Source organism: Juglans microcarpa x Juglans regia, chromosome 5D (genome assembly GCF_004785595.1).
Source record: "Juglans microcarpa x Juglans regia isolate MS1-56 chromosome 5D, Jm3101_v1.0, whole genome shotgun sequence".
NCBI classification, from domain to species: domain Eukaryota; kingdom Viridiplantae; phylum Streptophyta; class Magnoliopsida; order Fagales; family Juglandaceae; genus Juglans; species Juglans microcarpa x Juglans regia.
The window spans coordinates 10,289,647-10,306,668 of NC_054602.1; the positions used below are offsets into that span (position 1 = coordinate 10,289,647).

The 17,022-nt window shown below is 36.1% G+C and overlaps 1 protein-coding gene across 2 annotated transcripts; it reads right to left on the reverse strand.

Moving 5' to 3' along the window:
* Positions 1 to 1,556: 1,556 nt before the first annotated feature.
* Positions 1,557 to 8,246, reverse strand: LOC121265529 (cellulose synthase-like protein E6). 2 transcript variants are annotated; one of them, XM_041169192.1, is made up of 9 exons: positions 7,784 to 8,246; positions 7,323 to 7,644; positions 3,887 to 4,027; positions 3,626 to 3,757; positions 3,277 to 3,489; positions 2,899 to 3,129; positions 2,582 to 2,747; positions 2,400 to 2,443; positions 1,557 to 2,303 (listed from the first exon to the last, which is right to left on the reverse strand). In XM_041169192.1, the coding sequence occupies exons 1-9, from the start codon at positions 8,053 to 8,055 to the stop codon at positions 1,755 to 1,757; spliced, it is 2,070 nt and encodes a 689-aa protein (XP_041025126.1). In that variant the 5' UTR covers positions 8,056 to 8,246; the 3' UTR covers positions 1,557 to 1,754. The 2 variants fall into 2 exon arrangements, with proteins under 2 accessions (XP_041025126.1, XP_041025125.1); XM_041169191.1 differs by having other exon boundaries at positions 2,400 to 2,747.
* Positions 8,247 to 17,022: the final 8,776 nt, after the last annotated feature.

The following is a 17,022-nucleotide window of genomic DNA, read 5'->3' on the forward strand; positions in this document are numbered from 1 at the left end:
ATCCCACTGCACTTCACTTAACCTTTTTGACCAAAAGACTTCAAACCAGATTATTCATAGGGCTGATACTCGCATGGTGAGGGGCGGGGGGTACCCTTCCCCTTCCCCTTCCCCACACCCCACCCTGCACCAAGCGGGGGTGGGGTTTTTTCCCCCACCCGGCACCACTGGGGGGCGGGGGAAAAAACCTCATCCGCGGGGCTCGCCCTTGCCTGGGCCAACACTTTGGGTCTAAAAAAATTTTTTTGGTCCAAAAATATTTTTTTAGATCCAAATTATAATATAATTTAAATTATAAATTAAGATTTATAAATATAAAAAGAATTTAAACTCATTAGTGTTAGATTTTAGATTATCTTGGACTCCTAGGCCAAGGAAATCCAATGACTTGAATACAATTTCAAGTCTTTAATAAATTGTATATATCTATATACAATATATATATATATATAATTATATCTAAAGAGTGGAGCAGAGAAGGGGGCGGGGCCTCACTGGGGTCATCCAACCCTAGCTAGGCCTTCTCCATGTGGGGCTGGGCAGACGAGGGCTGGGTAGTGAGGTATGGGCCCCGCTGCCCATCCCTAATTATTCATCGATTTCGTCTTGTTCCTTCCTAAATCCTCCAAGACTCAGGCTTTCTTACTTCTCAAACCGTTGATTATAACAGAGAGCCATGCCTTGAGGGAGAAGAGAGAGAGGTTATCGAGTGAAAATCGTGTGGCAGTTAATCTGCACAACTGGTGACGATGGCGTTAAGCCATGCTCGACGTGAGGAGTGGTTGGGAAATGGGTGGGTGTTAGATGTCAACAATTTTTTCCTTTTATTTCTATTGCCTTTTTTTTTTTCCTCTAGATCCGAACAGATTTTCATATATTTTGAGAGATTGTGTTAGATGTTAGCGTTGTTAACTTTTTTTTTTTCTTTTCGGTTGATCATTATTTTTTATTTTTCTTTCAATCTCCTTTTATCTATTATTTTTCTCTTTTGTTTGTTTTTTCTTCCGTTGTGGATCTGCAGGGAAATGAACATTTCCTACCGATCTGAGTTAATGTACATTTTTTTTAAAATGGCCTTTTATTTCGGTTGTTAGTTTTTTTCCCCTGTAGATCCAAACAGATGTTGATATATTTGAAGAGATTGTGTTCAGATCTCAGTGTGCTTAATTTAATTTTATTTTGTTACCTTTCCGGTTGATCTTTATTACTTTATTGTTTCTTTTTCTTTCACTAAAATTTTGCATTAGCAAGTCGAGCTCGAGTCGAGCTTCGGCTAGGCTCATTAACAGAACTGAGCTCAAGTTCATTTTCCTTGTACATGAGCCAAGCTCTGATATTCTCATTGGCCCAGTTGACAAACTAGCCGAGCCCAAGCTCGATTCGAGTAGTGAACAAGCTGAGCTCGCCCACCCCATGCTCGCTCGAGCTCGGCTCGTTTACCGCCCTAGTTGTGCCTGCATTCTATTATGTGATAGCAGTGGAATCTTTGCAATGCAGGGGTCGTGAGTTGGCCATAATGGGAGAGACGTTTTAGCATTGACAATTTTAAACACCATTATGAATATTAAAGATCAGATCAGTTCCCTTCCCTCCGAAAGTATCAGCTAGCATATATATATATATATATATATATATATATGCCTTTGGCTTTATATGATCTGTAAGTAGAAATATTTGTTCCTTCCAGGAATTTGTTTACTGCATGCATGCAGCAGAATTTTTGCTGGGCACCGAGCTAGGCAGTACTTAATTAATTAATACATGGCTAAAGCACAAGCCAATAGCGCAAACATAACTGACTGTTGAGTTACGGACGTTGGCATCCTGCCCTTGTCTTTCCTTAGGAAGAGACCTTGGTAAACAGGCAAGTTGATTAGAACCAGGAGAGCACAAAGAAGAATCTGCAACGTAAATGGCTCTGAAACCAAACTTTGCACGTCCATTCTAATCACCTTCTTCATTCCTCCGACTAGACAAAATACGTTTACCAACGCAAGTGTAGCTATAATGGTAAACATTGGAGAAGAAGCACCAAACTCCATAAGCTCTTGCTCGTATCTCTCCGAGACATCATCGTCCGCCACCTTTTCCGTGACTACGAAGGCAGACTTTGAAAATCCCACTAGTTTTAGAATGTAGTCAAGAAAGCCAAAGATGTAGGAACTAATTCTTCTGAAGAGCCACATCCTTTGATCATTCCACCAACCTTGAACTGTCCCCCCAAACCAAAGAAATTCTCCAAGGCTGTATGCCCGGTGGAAAATGATGACGAATGCAAATGGCAGCATCCATGCGCTCAAAAGCTGGTAGTGCAAGACGATTCTAATCTTAGAAAGCAGTTTAGGAACAACCATGCATATGCATAGACAGGTTTGATTCAAATAAGGAAATTTTCGTACCTTAGGAAACAAGGAGATGCCTCTAAGCAGGCACAAGGAAGGTACTGCAACATAGTACAGCGTGGCAAAGCAGTTTGGAGCCCATAGCATATAGATGCAATAAGAAAGTTGAAGTTTGAGGGGAATCTTTTTGTACCCATACACAAAGGGGCAGTACTTTGAGGCAAATATCTGAAAATCACCTTCACTCCATCTTTTATGCTGTACAAGTGATTGCAGTAATGTTGTGGGAGGAAGTCCGATGAAGCCTTTCCTTGCTGGATTGAAGTATATGGATCTCCAACCTCGATAATGTACAGCGAGTCCCGAAAGGACATCTTCCACTGGACAGCCATACTTCAAACCCACCTGCAAATTAGCACATTCATGTGTGTGTGTCTATATATATATATATATATATATATATATATATATATGTATGTATGTATATTTGTACGATGTTCATGAATTTGATCATATGTGTGCGAGAGATCAGAGCGAGAGAGAGAGAGAGAGAGACCTCGTTTCCCCATTGGGTGTACTTCTCTTCATAAGTGCAACTTGCAAGTACTTTGGAAGTATCTTCAAGGACACCCGCGCTCTCTTCTATTTTAATGCCATTCCATTCCTTCCAATTTACCTTACATTCCTGATCACTATACTTCTGTCCACAAAGAGCGTTTCTTCTGTGAAAGCACCCGGTACCAATAAAGAGTGGTCCTCCATTCCCGTCAAATCCTGGAATCTCCACCTGTATGATCAACACGCGCGCGCGCAGTATCACACAAATTCATTTTGAAGTATATTCTACAATTATGATCAGAAGCATGCATGCATGTTTAATTAATTCGATAATTTAAAATCAGTACTTCATGTTAGTCTTTTTTTTTATGCTTACCCCCATTATTACGTTCAAGGAACTGCCGTAGACGTCGTTCTTCGTAATGTTCTCGAAGGACTGTGGAAACTGTACGAAGCCAACTTCGTGACCCTTCTCTTCATCCATGTAAAAACACACAGCATCCCTCACTGACTCCGAATTGTTTGAATACATGTCGCAATCCAAATTAAGAATTATGGGACTATTGCTTATCCTCGATGACACCCTTATCTATATATATTTTTATCATAAAAGATTATTATAAATTAGACCATGCATCAAATACGTACACGTACAAATTAAGAGCTATATATTTATTGATTAATTAGTATATATATGTGGATGTATATATCTATGGCGTGCGTACCAGTGCATTCATGGCTCCTGCTTTGAAGTTGTGGTGGTATTGTGGTCTCTTTTCACGTGCTAAGTATACCAAAGTTGGCAAAGGTTGTCCTTCAATGTCTACAGCCTTGGGGTCTTTCCCATCGATAAGTATCTGTGAATTAGTCACAACTCTATTAATTCAGCTAGCAAAAGAATTGTGTGATCTTGGAGAAGTACGTACTAAATATTCACTCTCATCATGTATATATGACAGTGACAATATTATAGATCAAAGTACTACTTGAAGAATGGTTTGATGATCACGTCGGCTTGCAACCAAATTCCACTCTCTGAATCCCTTGTGTTGTTTGCGTATTTCTTCTGAAGTTCGGCCTAGCTTTGTGGTGGTTTCAATCCGTTTCTTCATCCCTTCATATGATTTCTATAACATGCATGAAACAGAAATTATTTTATTTATAACTACTCGATTGTGATTAAAAATAAATGGAAAAAAAAAACTACAAGATGCTTGTTATATATATATATATATATATAAAATATGATCAGCTGATTTTAGATCTCATTTTAGATACCATCATAGATTTATCTGGGTTAGTTGCTAATCAACCGATAATAAATTGTAGTTGGTATATATGTAAATGCATATACTATATATTTAGCGTGAGATCCATTACAATTATTAAAAAAATAAATCAAATTACAAATATTTTTTATACTAACTGATGATCATAATTATGTGGCAAATCTCTACCTTATTTATTTTTCCATCACTCTGTGTATAAATATACGAGAAATCGAGTGGAGTACTTGATCCTCAGGTCCTGCCTAACCTTATAATTAGCACAAGTATAAAATTGGTCAAGAATGACATGAGTGAGGTTTGAGTATCATGATTGAAGAATAAAAAAGAGTGGAATAAAGCGACATGATCAGATGATATTGTCGATACAGCGACAGTTGTTTTATCAAAGAAAAAAGCAAGTAGGAGAGCCAAGCTTTTTCAAAAGGGTAATGGCATCAGCATGCTACAGTGTAAGCTGGCTACGGACAAAAATTACCAATACTATTTTTTTTTTTCAAAATACTTTTTAAAGTCTTTTAACATTTAAAAAAAATTACAAATTTATTAAAAAATACTTCTTGAAACATTAAATAAAAGAAAACACAATAGTAAACTTTATTAGTAGCCTTTTCTAAGAGCATTATTGCCAATAGTCTAGTCATTATTAAGTTTAAAATTTAATTAAAAATTAAAATTTTGATTAAAATCAAAATTATTAGAGAGGTTAATCTACATTAGACTATCTATTTAAAAGTCAAAATAATAATACAATATTAAATATTTTAATAATAATTTTTCTATTTTTTATATTTTAGAAATATACTCCATATATTAATTAAAAATTTAATTTTTACTTAAAATTATTTTTTTTCAACTTAATTATCCAATATATAGTAACTATTAGAAATATTTTTAAAATAAAATATTATTTTTGAGATAAATAGTAATGATCAAATTTAGGAAAAACAGATAAATTTACTACTGTAGCTTACGAGTGATGCTTTGAGATTTTGACCAAATTTTTACGAGTGGTGCCAAGTGCTCTAAAAAGTCATTTTCCTCTTGAAAGTATGCCCCACACACTACCGTTCAAATCACAAGCACTGTCGGTGAAAATTGTCAAATCTCCCATGTTTGGACGAATCATCTACAGTGAATAGATTTTTCGTCTATAAAAAAAAAAATCTTTCACCAAAGTACATAAAACTTCTCACCTCAATTATTTACTAAAATATATTATTCTATGAAAATAAATATTAAAATATATATATTAGTCACATTCGTTATTTATATATAATATAATCTATATGTTTTTAAAGTGAAATCCAAAACTTTTTAAACCACATTTACCAATTTAAAAAATAATAAAAATCACGTGAATAAGCTGATTGGTACCTCCATTTTAATTTTATGCTAAATTTTATGGTGGGTTGATATAATAAGATTGCATGGAAGATGAAGATCATCCGGATCAATAAACAGTACTACTATTAATAATAGAGACAAAAATACTTATTAATTAGTGGTTAGCCATCACACTACAAAAAAAAAATAGATTTTTATGACTATTTAATATGTAATAAAAAGATTATTTATAATTAAAATAGATTCATTTTAATTATAAATAATTATTTTGTTAAAATTAACTAATTATAAATAAATAAGGATCGTCTATCGATTGATCCAAAGAATTCAATGCAGGCTAATTAAAGTATCTTTAACGTCGTCTTTGCGTTTAATAATTAGCGGACAATTAATTATATATTGTGTGCATCGTAATCTTCAATACTAGTACCGTGAAAAATAAATAAATAAATAAATAATATATATTTATATATATGAATGACCACGAGTGCGACAATCAACATTTTATAAATAAAAATTATATATATGATCTTGTACGTATACGAGCTTTCCAAATCAAACAAATTACGTGCGACTCATTTTAATTATAAATAATTATTTTATTAAAATTAATTAATTATAAATAAATAAGAATCAACGTCTATCGATTGATCCAAATAATTCAGTGCAGGCTAATTAAAGTATCTTTAACGTCGTCTTTGCATTTAATGATTAGCGGACAATTAATTATATATTGCGTGCATCGTAATCTTCAATGTTAGTACCGTGAAAAATAAATAAATAATATATATATTTATATATATGAATGACCACGAGTGCGACAATCAACATTTTATAAATAAAAATTATATATATGATCTTGTACGTATACGAGCTTTCCAAATCAAACAAATTACGTGCACGCGCACGACTCTAGAGTACCGAAAAAAGCATCGATCCATATTCCTGGATAGATTCCTATTTATATATTTGATCTTGACTGGAGTTCTAGAGAGCCAAGTAATGGTGAAAGCTACGTACCGTGCGAGATCTAGCTAGCTAGTTTATCAAAACCATCCTGCATGCCTAGCTAGCTATTATGTCGACAAAATGTGTATATTTTCCATCCGGGGACAAATTTGAGAAGAAAAATATTACTGTTCACTCAATTTGTTCTCGTATTTTATACTATTTTTATTTTATTTTATTTTTGGGAAAATGGAAGATCAGAGATCAACCACTTCAATGCATGCATTTGTATGACGTACGCATAACGTACTGTACTGGTGTGTGGCTAAGGGCCGATACAGGAAGCTGCGCATAGATATCAAGTATGCCGGGCACCACTCATTTATATAATGGGATAATGCTAGGCGCATATTGCCAAGAGTCTGTCAGACTTAATTACATTCTATTTGTGCGCGCAGTTGTGCCATGACATGATTTTCTACGAGTATGCTTTGTTGGGACAGTGAAAATATTTAAAAAGTATTGAGAATATTTATAAATAATAATAAAAAAATAATAATAAAATAATAATAAAATATTAAAAAATAGTTGAAAAGTAATAAATAGTAAAAAAAATAGATAAAAAATAATAATAAAATAAAAAATAATAATTAGAGTACTTGCCAAACACACCATAAGACACCAACAATGATCGGAGAAAATTAGAGTTCATAGTTTTGTAGAGTAATGAATTTGTATGCGGCTCTAATTTAAATATCTTCGTTCTATTTGGATTGCTGTCATCATCATGTAGAACTTAAAACTAAAATAATTTTTGAAGTTGATGAAGAACGAGATTTACCTTGATGGAGGACCACTCCTTGGCCGTGACATGATCCTCAAGTGGCTCAACAGCTGTTCGGAAATAAGCTTCTGGCGATCTTGGTTCTATCTTGAATTTCTTGCAAAAGGGAAGCCAAATCTTTGAGAAACTTGAGGCCTCCACCATTGCGTAGAACGTCAAATCGGAACCGCCATCGTCGGAGAGATAAACGTTTAGCTTTTGAGGTGGATAGTCATAAGCCATGACTGATAGAACTGTGTTGATTACCATAGCTGGTGGTTCTATCATGGGGTCCGCAGTGCATACGAATATGTCTATGCCCGGCAAAGCCTCTTCGTATCTGTTTCTCTTACGACCAAAATTAATTAGCATGTAAATTAACCTCGTAGCATATAAATATAATAGAGAGAGAGAGAGAGAGAGAGAGGCACATGCATATATAAATGAACAAATTAGACATGTGAAAGAGAAAGGGGGACCTGAGAGAGAGCCGATCCTTGAAAGTGCAACGGTAGATGGGATTCCATCGGACAATTACAGTGATAAACCAATAAAGGCAAAACCAGAGCTCTGAGAGAAACAATCCTATCCAAGCCCATCTTCCGGCTTCTTCTTCTGATGGTATGTTGCTCACTCTATATACAAAGATGAAGCATACACCCACGAAGAGTAAAAGTGCAAATAATTGGAAAGGAATACGTGCCTTTGCTGACTTTGTCGCATAAAGCGGAAGATGAGAGTTTTTTTCCATGATGATCTCTCTCTCTCTCTCTCTCTCTGGTATGCTGCGCTTAAAATGAGGAGCTAGTGCAAATGTTTATAGCACTGGCTAGCAAATGCTGGAAAGGTTGGAAACGACAAGCATGTGAAGTAGGAGGGCCCAGAGGGCCAAAATGGAGATCGATCGACTAGAGATCACAAAGTACGTACAAACATATGGAGGCCGGGCTCTTAAAGACACAGTATGTATGGAAAGTCAAGCCGAACGTTACTCCAATGTTACAATTTTGATATACTTGAGGAAAGACAATCCAAGGACACCGAAGAAAAAAAATCCATGAAAAAGTTGCTAATTGCCATGTGTATATAGGTACGTACTTTTGTGTCAGCTTAGAGTAACTTCAGGATTTATCATTGACCTACTCATGGTACTGTTTATCTTTGCAATTTAAGGAATCTCCCTTGTCTACTTTATTTTAGATACATGAGTTTTTGAAAGCAAAGCAAACAGTCACTAATTGTCCTACGTACGCATCGACACTGTTCACTCATGTGCATATTAATTAATACAAAGGGATATTTTGCGATCATGCTTCATCAACTAGGCTCGAATTGAATAGTGATATCAATATTATTGTTTTATTATTTTAAAATATTTTTGAAAAATATAAAAAAATAATATCAATATACTAATAGTTGTAAAAACAAAAATTAAAAAAAAATTAAAATACATGAGGTGTCAAAATGAGGAAACAAATAGAGTGAATAAAATAGCATTTTTCTGTTGTTTGTACACCCGCAATAGGACGTCGACCGTGTTGAAAAAAAGACTGATCTCAAGATGGGGACGTTGTTGAATGCTAATTAAACTTTAGAATTTCAAATAGGAAATAGATCATGAAGTAGGTTAAAGTATTTATTACTCATGATCTAATTAATACTAGCTGAAATATTTATATAGGTAATAATAAATATTGTAGGATTCACTCCATGTGTCTAGCTCTCTCTCTCACTTGATGCCCTCAAGTTTCGACTATAGCTTAAGGGACCTAATTGATCTAATAGTAGTACTATTAGTAATAAGCTTTTCCATGGCTTCTTAAAAAGTTGATCAGCTATATACAGTTGGGAATTACATCCCAAAAACACTTCCAGCTAGCTGGCTTTCAACCTAAGCTCTATATTTCTCTCACGCGCGCTTCTCATATAGCGATTTGTGAATTTAGATTTTCTATTTTTTAAGATTCATGAGTTAATTTGGACTCTCTCTATGATGGTGGAAGGATTGGCTAGATTTTAATTTCTTTAATTATTCAGGCAGTACTGTTTAATCATATGCAATCCAACTCAATGGTTTACACTTCACACCCCATTAATAATAGAACCAAAAGATACACTATTTTATAAGGAACACAAATAATTCTTTAGAAAAGCACTAACCTGATCACATGATGACCACATGACAATAATTACGTTGCAAGAAGATTTTTATATATATAGAAGATTTTTTTTAACCTTTTGAAAAAGATTTTTAACTTTTGAAAAAGGTTAAAAAAAAATACCCCGTGAATGATGGTCATCTAGAAGATAATCTTTCATGATCATTACATTCGGTATGTATATATGTACGTGTATATATATATATATATGATCACTTATTAAGAAGGAAAACATATATTGTGGTCATTTTTTGTTAATATTAATGCATTGATGATGAGTTTCCTTCTTGTGTACCCCGTCCGTTCAACGGGGAGCGGGGGTGCACCCCAATCCATCCCTCCCTGTAACGCCCCGTTCCCGAGGGTCCGAAGAGTTAACTCATGTTACTTGATAACCAACTCCAACATTGCTAATATACCTCCAAAAGCTCCAAGTCAAACGTAAACACTTCAAATTTAATTAACCACACATACTCGTATATAAAATCCTCAGTACAGTAACCCCAAAATTTCCAACTTCCCTACATGTCACTTAAACTCACATTTCAACAATATAATTATCAAAAATCACCGATACTTATCGAAAGCTTTTTATTTTTAATCCACTATTCTTAAGTCATCTCACCCAATTCTTCATAGTCCTGATCCTCAGCTGAAATATCCAAAAATCATCTGAAAATATTGGAGATAGGAGGTGGGTGAGTTATCAACAACTCAGTAAGCAGAGAACATATACTAGTATGCAAACGTGAGCAGTTACAGATTTCAGAATGTAGAACAAAACACTTTTTATTTTCAGAATGCAGAGTCAGAACATGTTATCAAAAATATCAGAGCAAAAGTTCAAAAATATTCTTATTCAAAATTCCTTGGCACAGCATAATTGAAACATTATATCAGAACAGAATTCCATGTTTAACCCCCGTGGTAGGGTTGTGCAAATCCCGGCGGCCAACCGAGCAGAAACAGAATGTTAATCTTCCCCTTATCATTCTCGGAGCCCCGCGTGTGCACATAGGAAAGACCACGCAGAAAACCACTTTGTTTCCAAAGTGGGTGTACCAGAAATAGAAAAGTTGGTACCAACCCAAACAGAGGCCACAGTTTTACACCCGTGATAAGGTCAAAACAGAAACAGAATGTCATGCCAGAGGTTTCAGAAATCACATCATATCACATCAGAGTATAGAACATTTTTCAGAACAAAACAGAGTCAGATCACAAAATATAATTTATGCATAGTTTTTCATATTCGCTCTCTTTTATAGTTCAGAAACAGAATGCCAAAACTTTGCTCATGTCTACACCAGTCATGACAGAAAGTAAACAGAATTTCATTAGTCATGCAGAACAAATAACTGAGGTTATTTCAAATTTTTTTTCATAACAAAACATGCATATTGTTTCAAAATCAACCTCAGTCCATTTTATTTATTTTATGCAAAGTCTAGCATAGGAACCCCGCTTACCTGAACTCCTTAGCCTTTAAAAGAATTTTCCTCAACAAAGCCGAACAAATATTAATCGTCACCTATAAAAATCACGCAATCCCCGTAAATTTTCAATCAATCACGTGTTTCGATAATTAAACCTAAATTGCTAAAAGAACCTATTTTAAAACCTCAAAATCTAAAATTCTCATAATTCCTAAAATACCATTATTTTCTAAAACCATCAATATCCACTTAACTAAATTTGTACCAAATAAGAGGTTTAATCGAACAAGTATTAAGGCAATTACGGAACTCAATAAAAAGTAATATTTAAAAATATCTACAGCACCAACTACGCCTTATAATTAATAAAATACTTAGACTACTTTAAAAATCTTATAAATTACGCCATGAAAAACTCCTCTCCTAAAAATAGATTTACTTCCTTTAGTTAACTATGTTATTAAAATATTTTCTACACAAAAATAATGTTTTATGAGACTTAAAACAAAACTCATTTTAACACAACAAAAAATAAATAAATAAATACCTCTCAACCAAAAACATGTATCTGGAAGTATAGGGGTAGAACTGGTAACAGACTCAACTATCAAGTTAACACTTTATATATATATATATATATATATATATATATATATATAACATATATATTATGTACGTACATCACTTATAATCATAAAACTAGACACACACACACAATGCACGGGAATAACACCCAGTACGTGGCGGCAGGGGCTTACCTTAGGGAAACCAAGGCACGCGTGAAGGGGTAAGGCGTGACGGGGCTGGCTGGAAGAGCTGTGGTGGTGCGGCAGGAGAGCAGGAGCGCGGCGGAGCTTTCGTCAAGCAGCGCTGAGCATGAGAGAACGAGAGGGAGAGGTGAGCGAGAGAGAGAGGGCGGAAAGAAGCAGATGCTCACTGTGAGGGGTTGTTACCGGCTGAGGTGGCCTGAGGGTGTTCGACAGCCCTTTTCCGTGCGGGTGGCGACGGCTTGGAGTGGCTGGTGCGGTGCGGTGCGGTGCGGTGCAGTGCAGTGGTTTGGTGGATGGATCTCTATTTCGGGTGGCTAAAAACAGGGGAGTTTCGTGGTTTACATAGATGGTGTTTACACGGAGAGGGTGGTGGCGCACGGTTTGGGTGATGGACTATGAGAGGCGGAGGCACCGGCGCGAACTGTGTTTGGTGGAGTTACGACTCGTGGACTAGCTTTGGGTGTGGCAGTTTACTGGATGCAAACCGAGCTCTTCGGTTGGTGTTTTACGGAGAAGGTGGTTTTTCAGTGGCTGGCTGTGGTCTGTATTGAGGTTGGGGGTGGAAGCTCATATGAGTTTAAATGGTTGAAAGCATGAAGAGAGGGCAGCGGCGCTGAGGTTGCTTAACGCATATATATAAAATATATAAATAGTAAAGAGATAAGAAACCTAGAGGAGAGGATGGGAACACTGCATGAAAAAGGAAAATGGACACAAACCGAGCGATGGTGTTTGGAAAACGATTCCACGGACCGGTTTCTTACGTCTAAAAAGAAAAGAAAAGAAGATAAAATAAAGTAACATAACATAACATAAAGTAAATATACTTAGGCCACATCTTAGACCTTTAACGAGATTATTGCATGGCTTTTATCTAAAGATTTGGGTCTCTACTCAATCTAAAATAAATACACTTATCTCATAAATTTTCTGATGAACATCCACTTGGTCAATTTAAACCTAATATCAAACCTATTGAAAAATATATTCCACCAAAAATATCTCAGACCCAAACTTTCTTCCAAAAATTTTACTCGTAATCCCAAATGATTTTTCATCACTATAAACCCCAAAAATTTTGTAAAACGGCTTGATTGGACTCAGGTGTTACACCCCCCCCCCCCCCCCGGGTGCCCCCTAATGGGCTTTTGGGCCAGTACATTTTTCTAGGCCCTTTTTGGGCCCATAATTTATTTTTGGGCCCAGAATTTAACTACAAAAGTTAAATATATTTAAAAATTGAAAAAATATATAGTATATACATATATATAGATAGAACTATATACTAAATTTCAACTACTAACTACTAAGTTATTACAAACTACAATTTACAATTATACAAATTAAGACTCTAAGAGAACTAATAAACTTAAACTATTACAAACTCCTCTAAAAATATTAAATATTACAAATTGTAGCAACATTACACTTAATTGTAAATTAACAATTATAAGTCATAACTTTTCAATTTGAACAATTTGGGATGGCGGCGTGGCGCTGTGGAAGGATGAATTCACTGAGTGGTGAGTTGTGTCGACTGCTGTGAGACTGAAAATCAAGATCATAAACGTTAATAAGTTATAAAACGTTAAAGGCTGAAATATTAATAAGTTAAAAATAAAACAAATTAGAATTATAAAGTTATAAAATGAAACAAAATTAAAATACAAAATATTAAAAGTACCTTTTGAGATGAGATTGGGATTGGGCAATTGAAATTTGAGATGAAGATGAGGCAGATGAGCATAAATCGGTCATTAGGATTGGGCATATGTTTAATTGTACATTGAGAATATGAAAGCTAAAATAAAAACAAGCAAAATAATTAGATACTAAAATATGATATAAAATTATAAATAAAAAAAACAAATAAAGGACAAATTGTGCAAACCATGGCAATGGTGGGTCCAATACAAAGTCATACTGCATCGGAGGTAGCCATAGACATCGTCTCATGTATCACTATAACAATAAAATTTGAAATTAAATTAATGAATACCAATTAAATGAAAATAAATAAATTAATAAGAAATTAGAAAATGAAATTAAAATAAATACCAGATCCATGCTGATCACCACCCTCCTCCTCGACATCGGCCTCCTCATACTTAAGAACATCCGGAACATGAATTGGAGTTCTCTTAATCCAATTATGCGTGCAAATCAAAGCCTCCACAATGGTAGGAGCTAATGAACTCCAAAATAAATCCAATATACGCCCTCTGGTGCTAAAAGCTGAATCCAAGGCTACGGTGCTAACAGGAATGGCCAAAAGACTGCGGGCTATCTCTCCAAGGATGGGATACTTTACGGCATTCACCTTCCACTAACTTAAAATATCAAACTCTCATGAAAATGGTATTACCTCCGCTGCTAAGTATCTGTCTATCTCTGACTGAGCCTCTACATAACTCCGCATTAAGGGGTCTGCTCAAACCTCTCACCCCAGTCCAATTTACGTCTTTTCCCTATATCGACTTCTTGAACCGGTGTGGGGGTAGGTGTAGGTGCCGCAATATTACCACCCCGCAGGACAGTAAACTCATCAAATAATCTACAAAGGGTTTCTCGAACCCTTGCTGCAATAAGCTCCACCCATGCTTGCCCGTACACAAGGCCCAATCCAAATACCATGACATCCACCTTAAACCTCGGGTCAAGGACGACAGCTACATATAACAAAATATTAACCCTAGTAAAATCTCTCCAATACTTGTCGCACTTTGACCTCATAACCAATGCCATCTCCCACAGCCTAAAGTGACCACTCGCGACCATATCATCCAATTCTTCTTTTACCTTACATATTTGCTGACAGAATTGATGGGATGTAGAGTACAAAGTTCCAGATATTGTCATGGTGACCTCATAAAAAAGTCTCAAAAAATGTACAAAAATAGATACAATCTCTCAATCATCATCTACGGGTTTCTTCAATCCCCCGTCATCATCAAAATATTTAACATATTGGATGTCTTCATCACCCAATATTGCAAATGTCCGCCTATATTCTTGGGCCGCCTCCAACATCAAAAATGTTGAGTTCTATCGTATAGCCATATCAGTACAAAGGCCCTTTTTGGATGTTAGGCCCGCAGACCTTGAAGCAATCTTGAATTTCTCCAACCTCGAAGGAGAAGATCTCACCCATCTCACAGCAGTCCTGACTCGAGCAATCGAGTCATGAAGATCCCTCAAACCATCAGTAACAATAAGATTCAGAATATGTGCCGCATATCTCACATGCAGGCACTCACCACCCAAGATTGTCTTATTTGCCTCTCTAAGATAGGTCTTCAAATATTCCAATGCGACATCATTAGACGAGGCATTATCAATTGCGACTGTAAGTACTCGAGTCAACCCCCACTCCTTTATTACGGCCTCTAAGGCCTTCCCAATTGTCTTACCCTTATGATCGGTGATTTGACAAAATTTTATAATTTCCTTATGCAATGTCCAATTACAATCAACAAAATGCACAGTTAAAGACATATAATTAAAATTTTAGACTGATGTCCAAGTATCAGTGGTAAGGCAAACAAATTGACCGGTCAATTCACCCTCCAACTTCTCTTTTCCTGACCAAAAATATTTTTTTACATCCTTTGCTATCATGTGGCGAGAAGGAATATTAAACCTTGGTTCCAAGTAGCGAGCAAACGCTTGGAACCTTTTCCCATCAACAATTTGAAAAGGTAGCTCGTCCATGATGATCATACGAGCTAAGTGTCTTCTACACTCGTCTGGATCATACTAGTCCCATCCGCCATTTTTTTAAGTTCAATTTCTAACCTAGATTGGCTTTTCTCTTGTAATGATCTTAATATTAGACCTTTTTTACATTGGTCTTCTAAGTGCACCTTTAATTGTGAGGTGCCATGTTTCCTATAGTGGCATCTATAGATTTTTCCACAATAGTTATACTTGGCTTGGGGGTTATTGGGGTCACCACCCTCTAGTTTGGTGAAATAAGCCCAAACTATAGAAGCAGGTTTCTTGTTGGGCTTAGGGGCGGGGCAAGGTACCGTAGGGATAGGTGTTGGGCTAGGAGTAGGTGTAGGGTAAGGGTAGGAGTAGAAGTAGGAGTAGGTGTAGGGGTAGAGGTAGGGGTATCCTGGGCATCGAAAGAAGAGCTCGTACTAGAATTTGTTGGCATATCCATTAACTCAATCAAACAAGAAATCTAAAATTAAAGCAAACATATCAATATGTCAAACAATTACGTCCAATCATTAACATATATATTGGAAATTTAGAAGTTGGAAGATGAAACATTAATGATCAAACATCAAACATAAAAAAATAAATAAATAAATAAAAAAAATGAAATACCCAATTAAAATGGGTTATACAAGTTGTAAAAAAAATGAAATACCCAATTACATCCAAGCATTAACATATATATTGATTAGTGCATGCTGAAACTTCTTGCTTTCCATATGTATTTTTGTCTATAAAAGGGTCAAAACTTGTAAAGCTAGGGGGATTAAACATGTATTTTTGTCTATAAAAGGGTCAATCCTTGAAACCCCTAAATTAATTTAGGGTTTCAGCTTGGAACCCTAATTCCTTGAAACTCCTAAATTATTTTAGGGTATTTACAAAAAATTGAAAAAAATAACCAATCACGAGTCCACGACAGATTCACATTTCACACAAGAACACTCAACACACAAATCAAGTGAACCACATGCACAATCAAGTCTCCACAGCACACAATTCACAAAATCCCTTCCTCCACCTCCGATTACACCCCATCCTTCCTCCAATCTCTATTTCATAAAATAAATTATACAATAAATTGTAGGAGATGGGTTTCTTACGGTCTTACCTTCGGGCCTCGGCGACGGAGATGAACTGTGACTGACGGAAGGCAACGGCAACGACGAGCGACCGACCACAAAGAGCACGGCAAGTGAGCGACGGAGCTGCGAGATGCCGAGAGAGAGAGAGAGAGAATCGAGTGACTGGGAGGGAAGGAGAGAGGGAGTCGGGGGGGGGATTCTAAACAAAAAGGAAACGACGTTGTTTCACCATTGAGGAAACGACGTCATTTCCTAATGGGTATATAAAAATAATAATAACCCAGGCATGAAACGACTGGGTTATTTTATATATATATATATATTCATATATATATTTATATATATATAAACTGAATAGCGGGAGTGGGGCGGGAGTTGCCCCTATCCAACCCCCGCCATGGGGGTCAAATGCAAGCGAGGCCACCCGCCCCCGCATCTGACGGACGGGGGGCTCCGCCCCGTTGACCGGGGGCGGGGCCCCGCTGCCCACCCATACTTGTTCTTGATATAGGAATGTACATATATAGAAGTGGCATAGGGATGCG

Bases quoted from the DNA above. Each gene is read 5' to 3' on its own strand.
- LOC121265529 (XM_041169191.1), bottom strand. From the start codon at position 8,055: ATGGAAAAAAACTCTCATCTTCCGCTTTATGCGACAAAGTCAGCAAAG. The intron at 7,645-7,783 runs GTCCCCCTTTCT...TAAGAGAAACAG, and splicing joins AAGGATCGGCTCTCTCTCAG to ATACGAAGAGGCTTTGCCGG. The intron at 3,758-3,886 runs GTAGTACTTTGA...ACTAATTCACAG, and splicing joins ATCATCAAACCATTCTTCAA to ATACTTATCGATGGGAAAGA.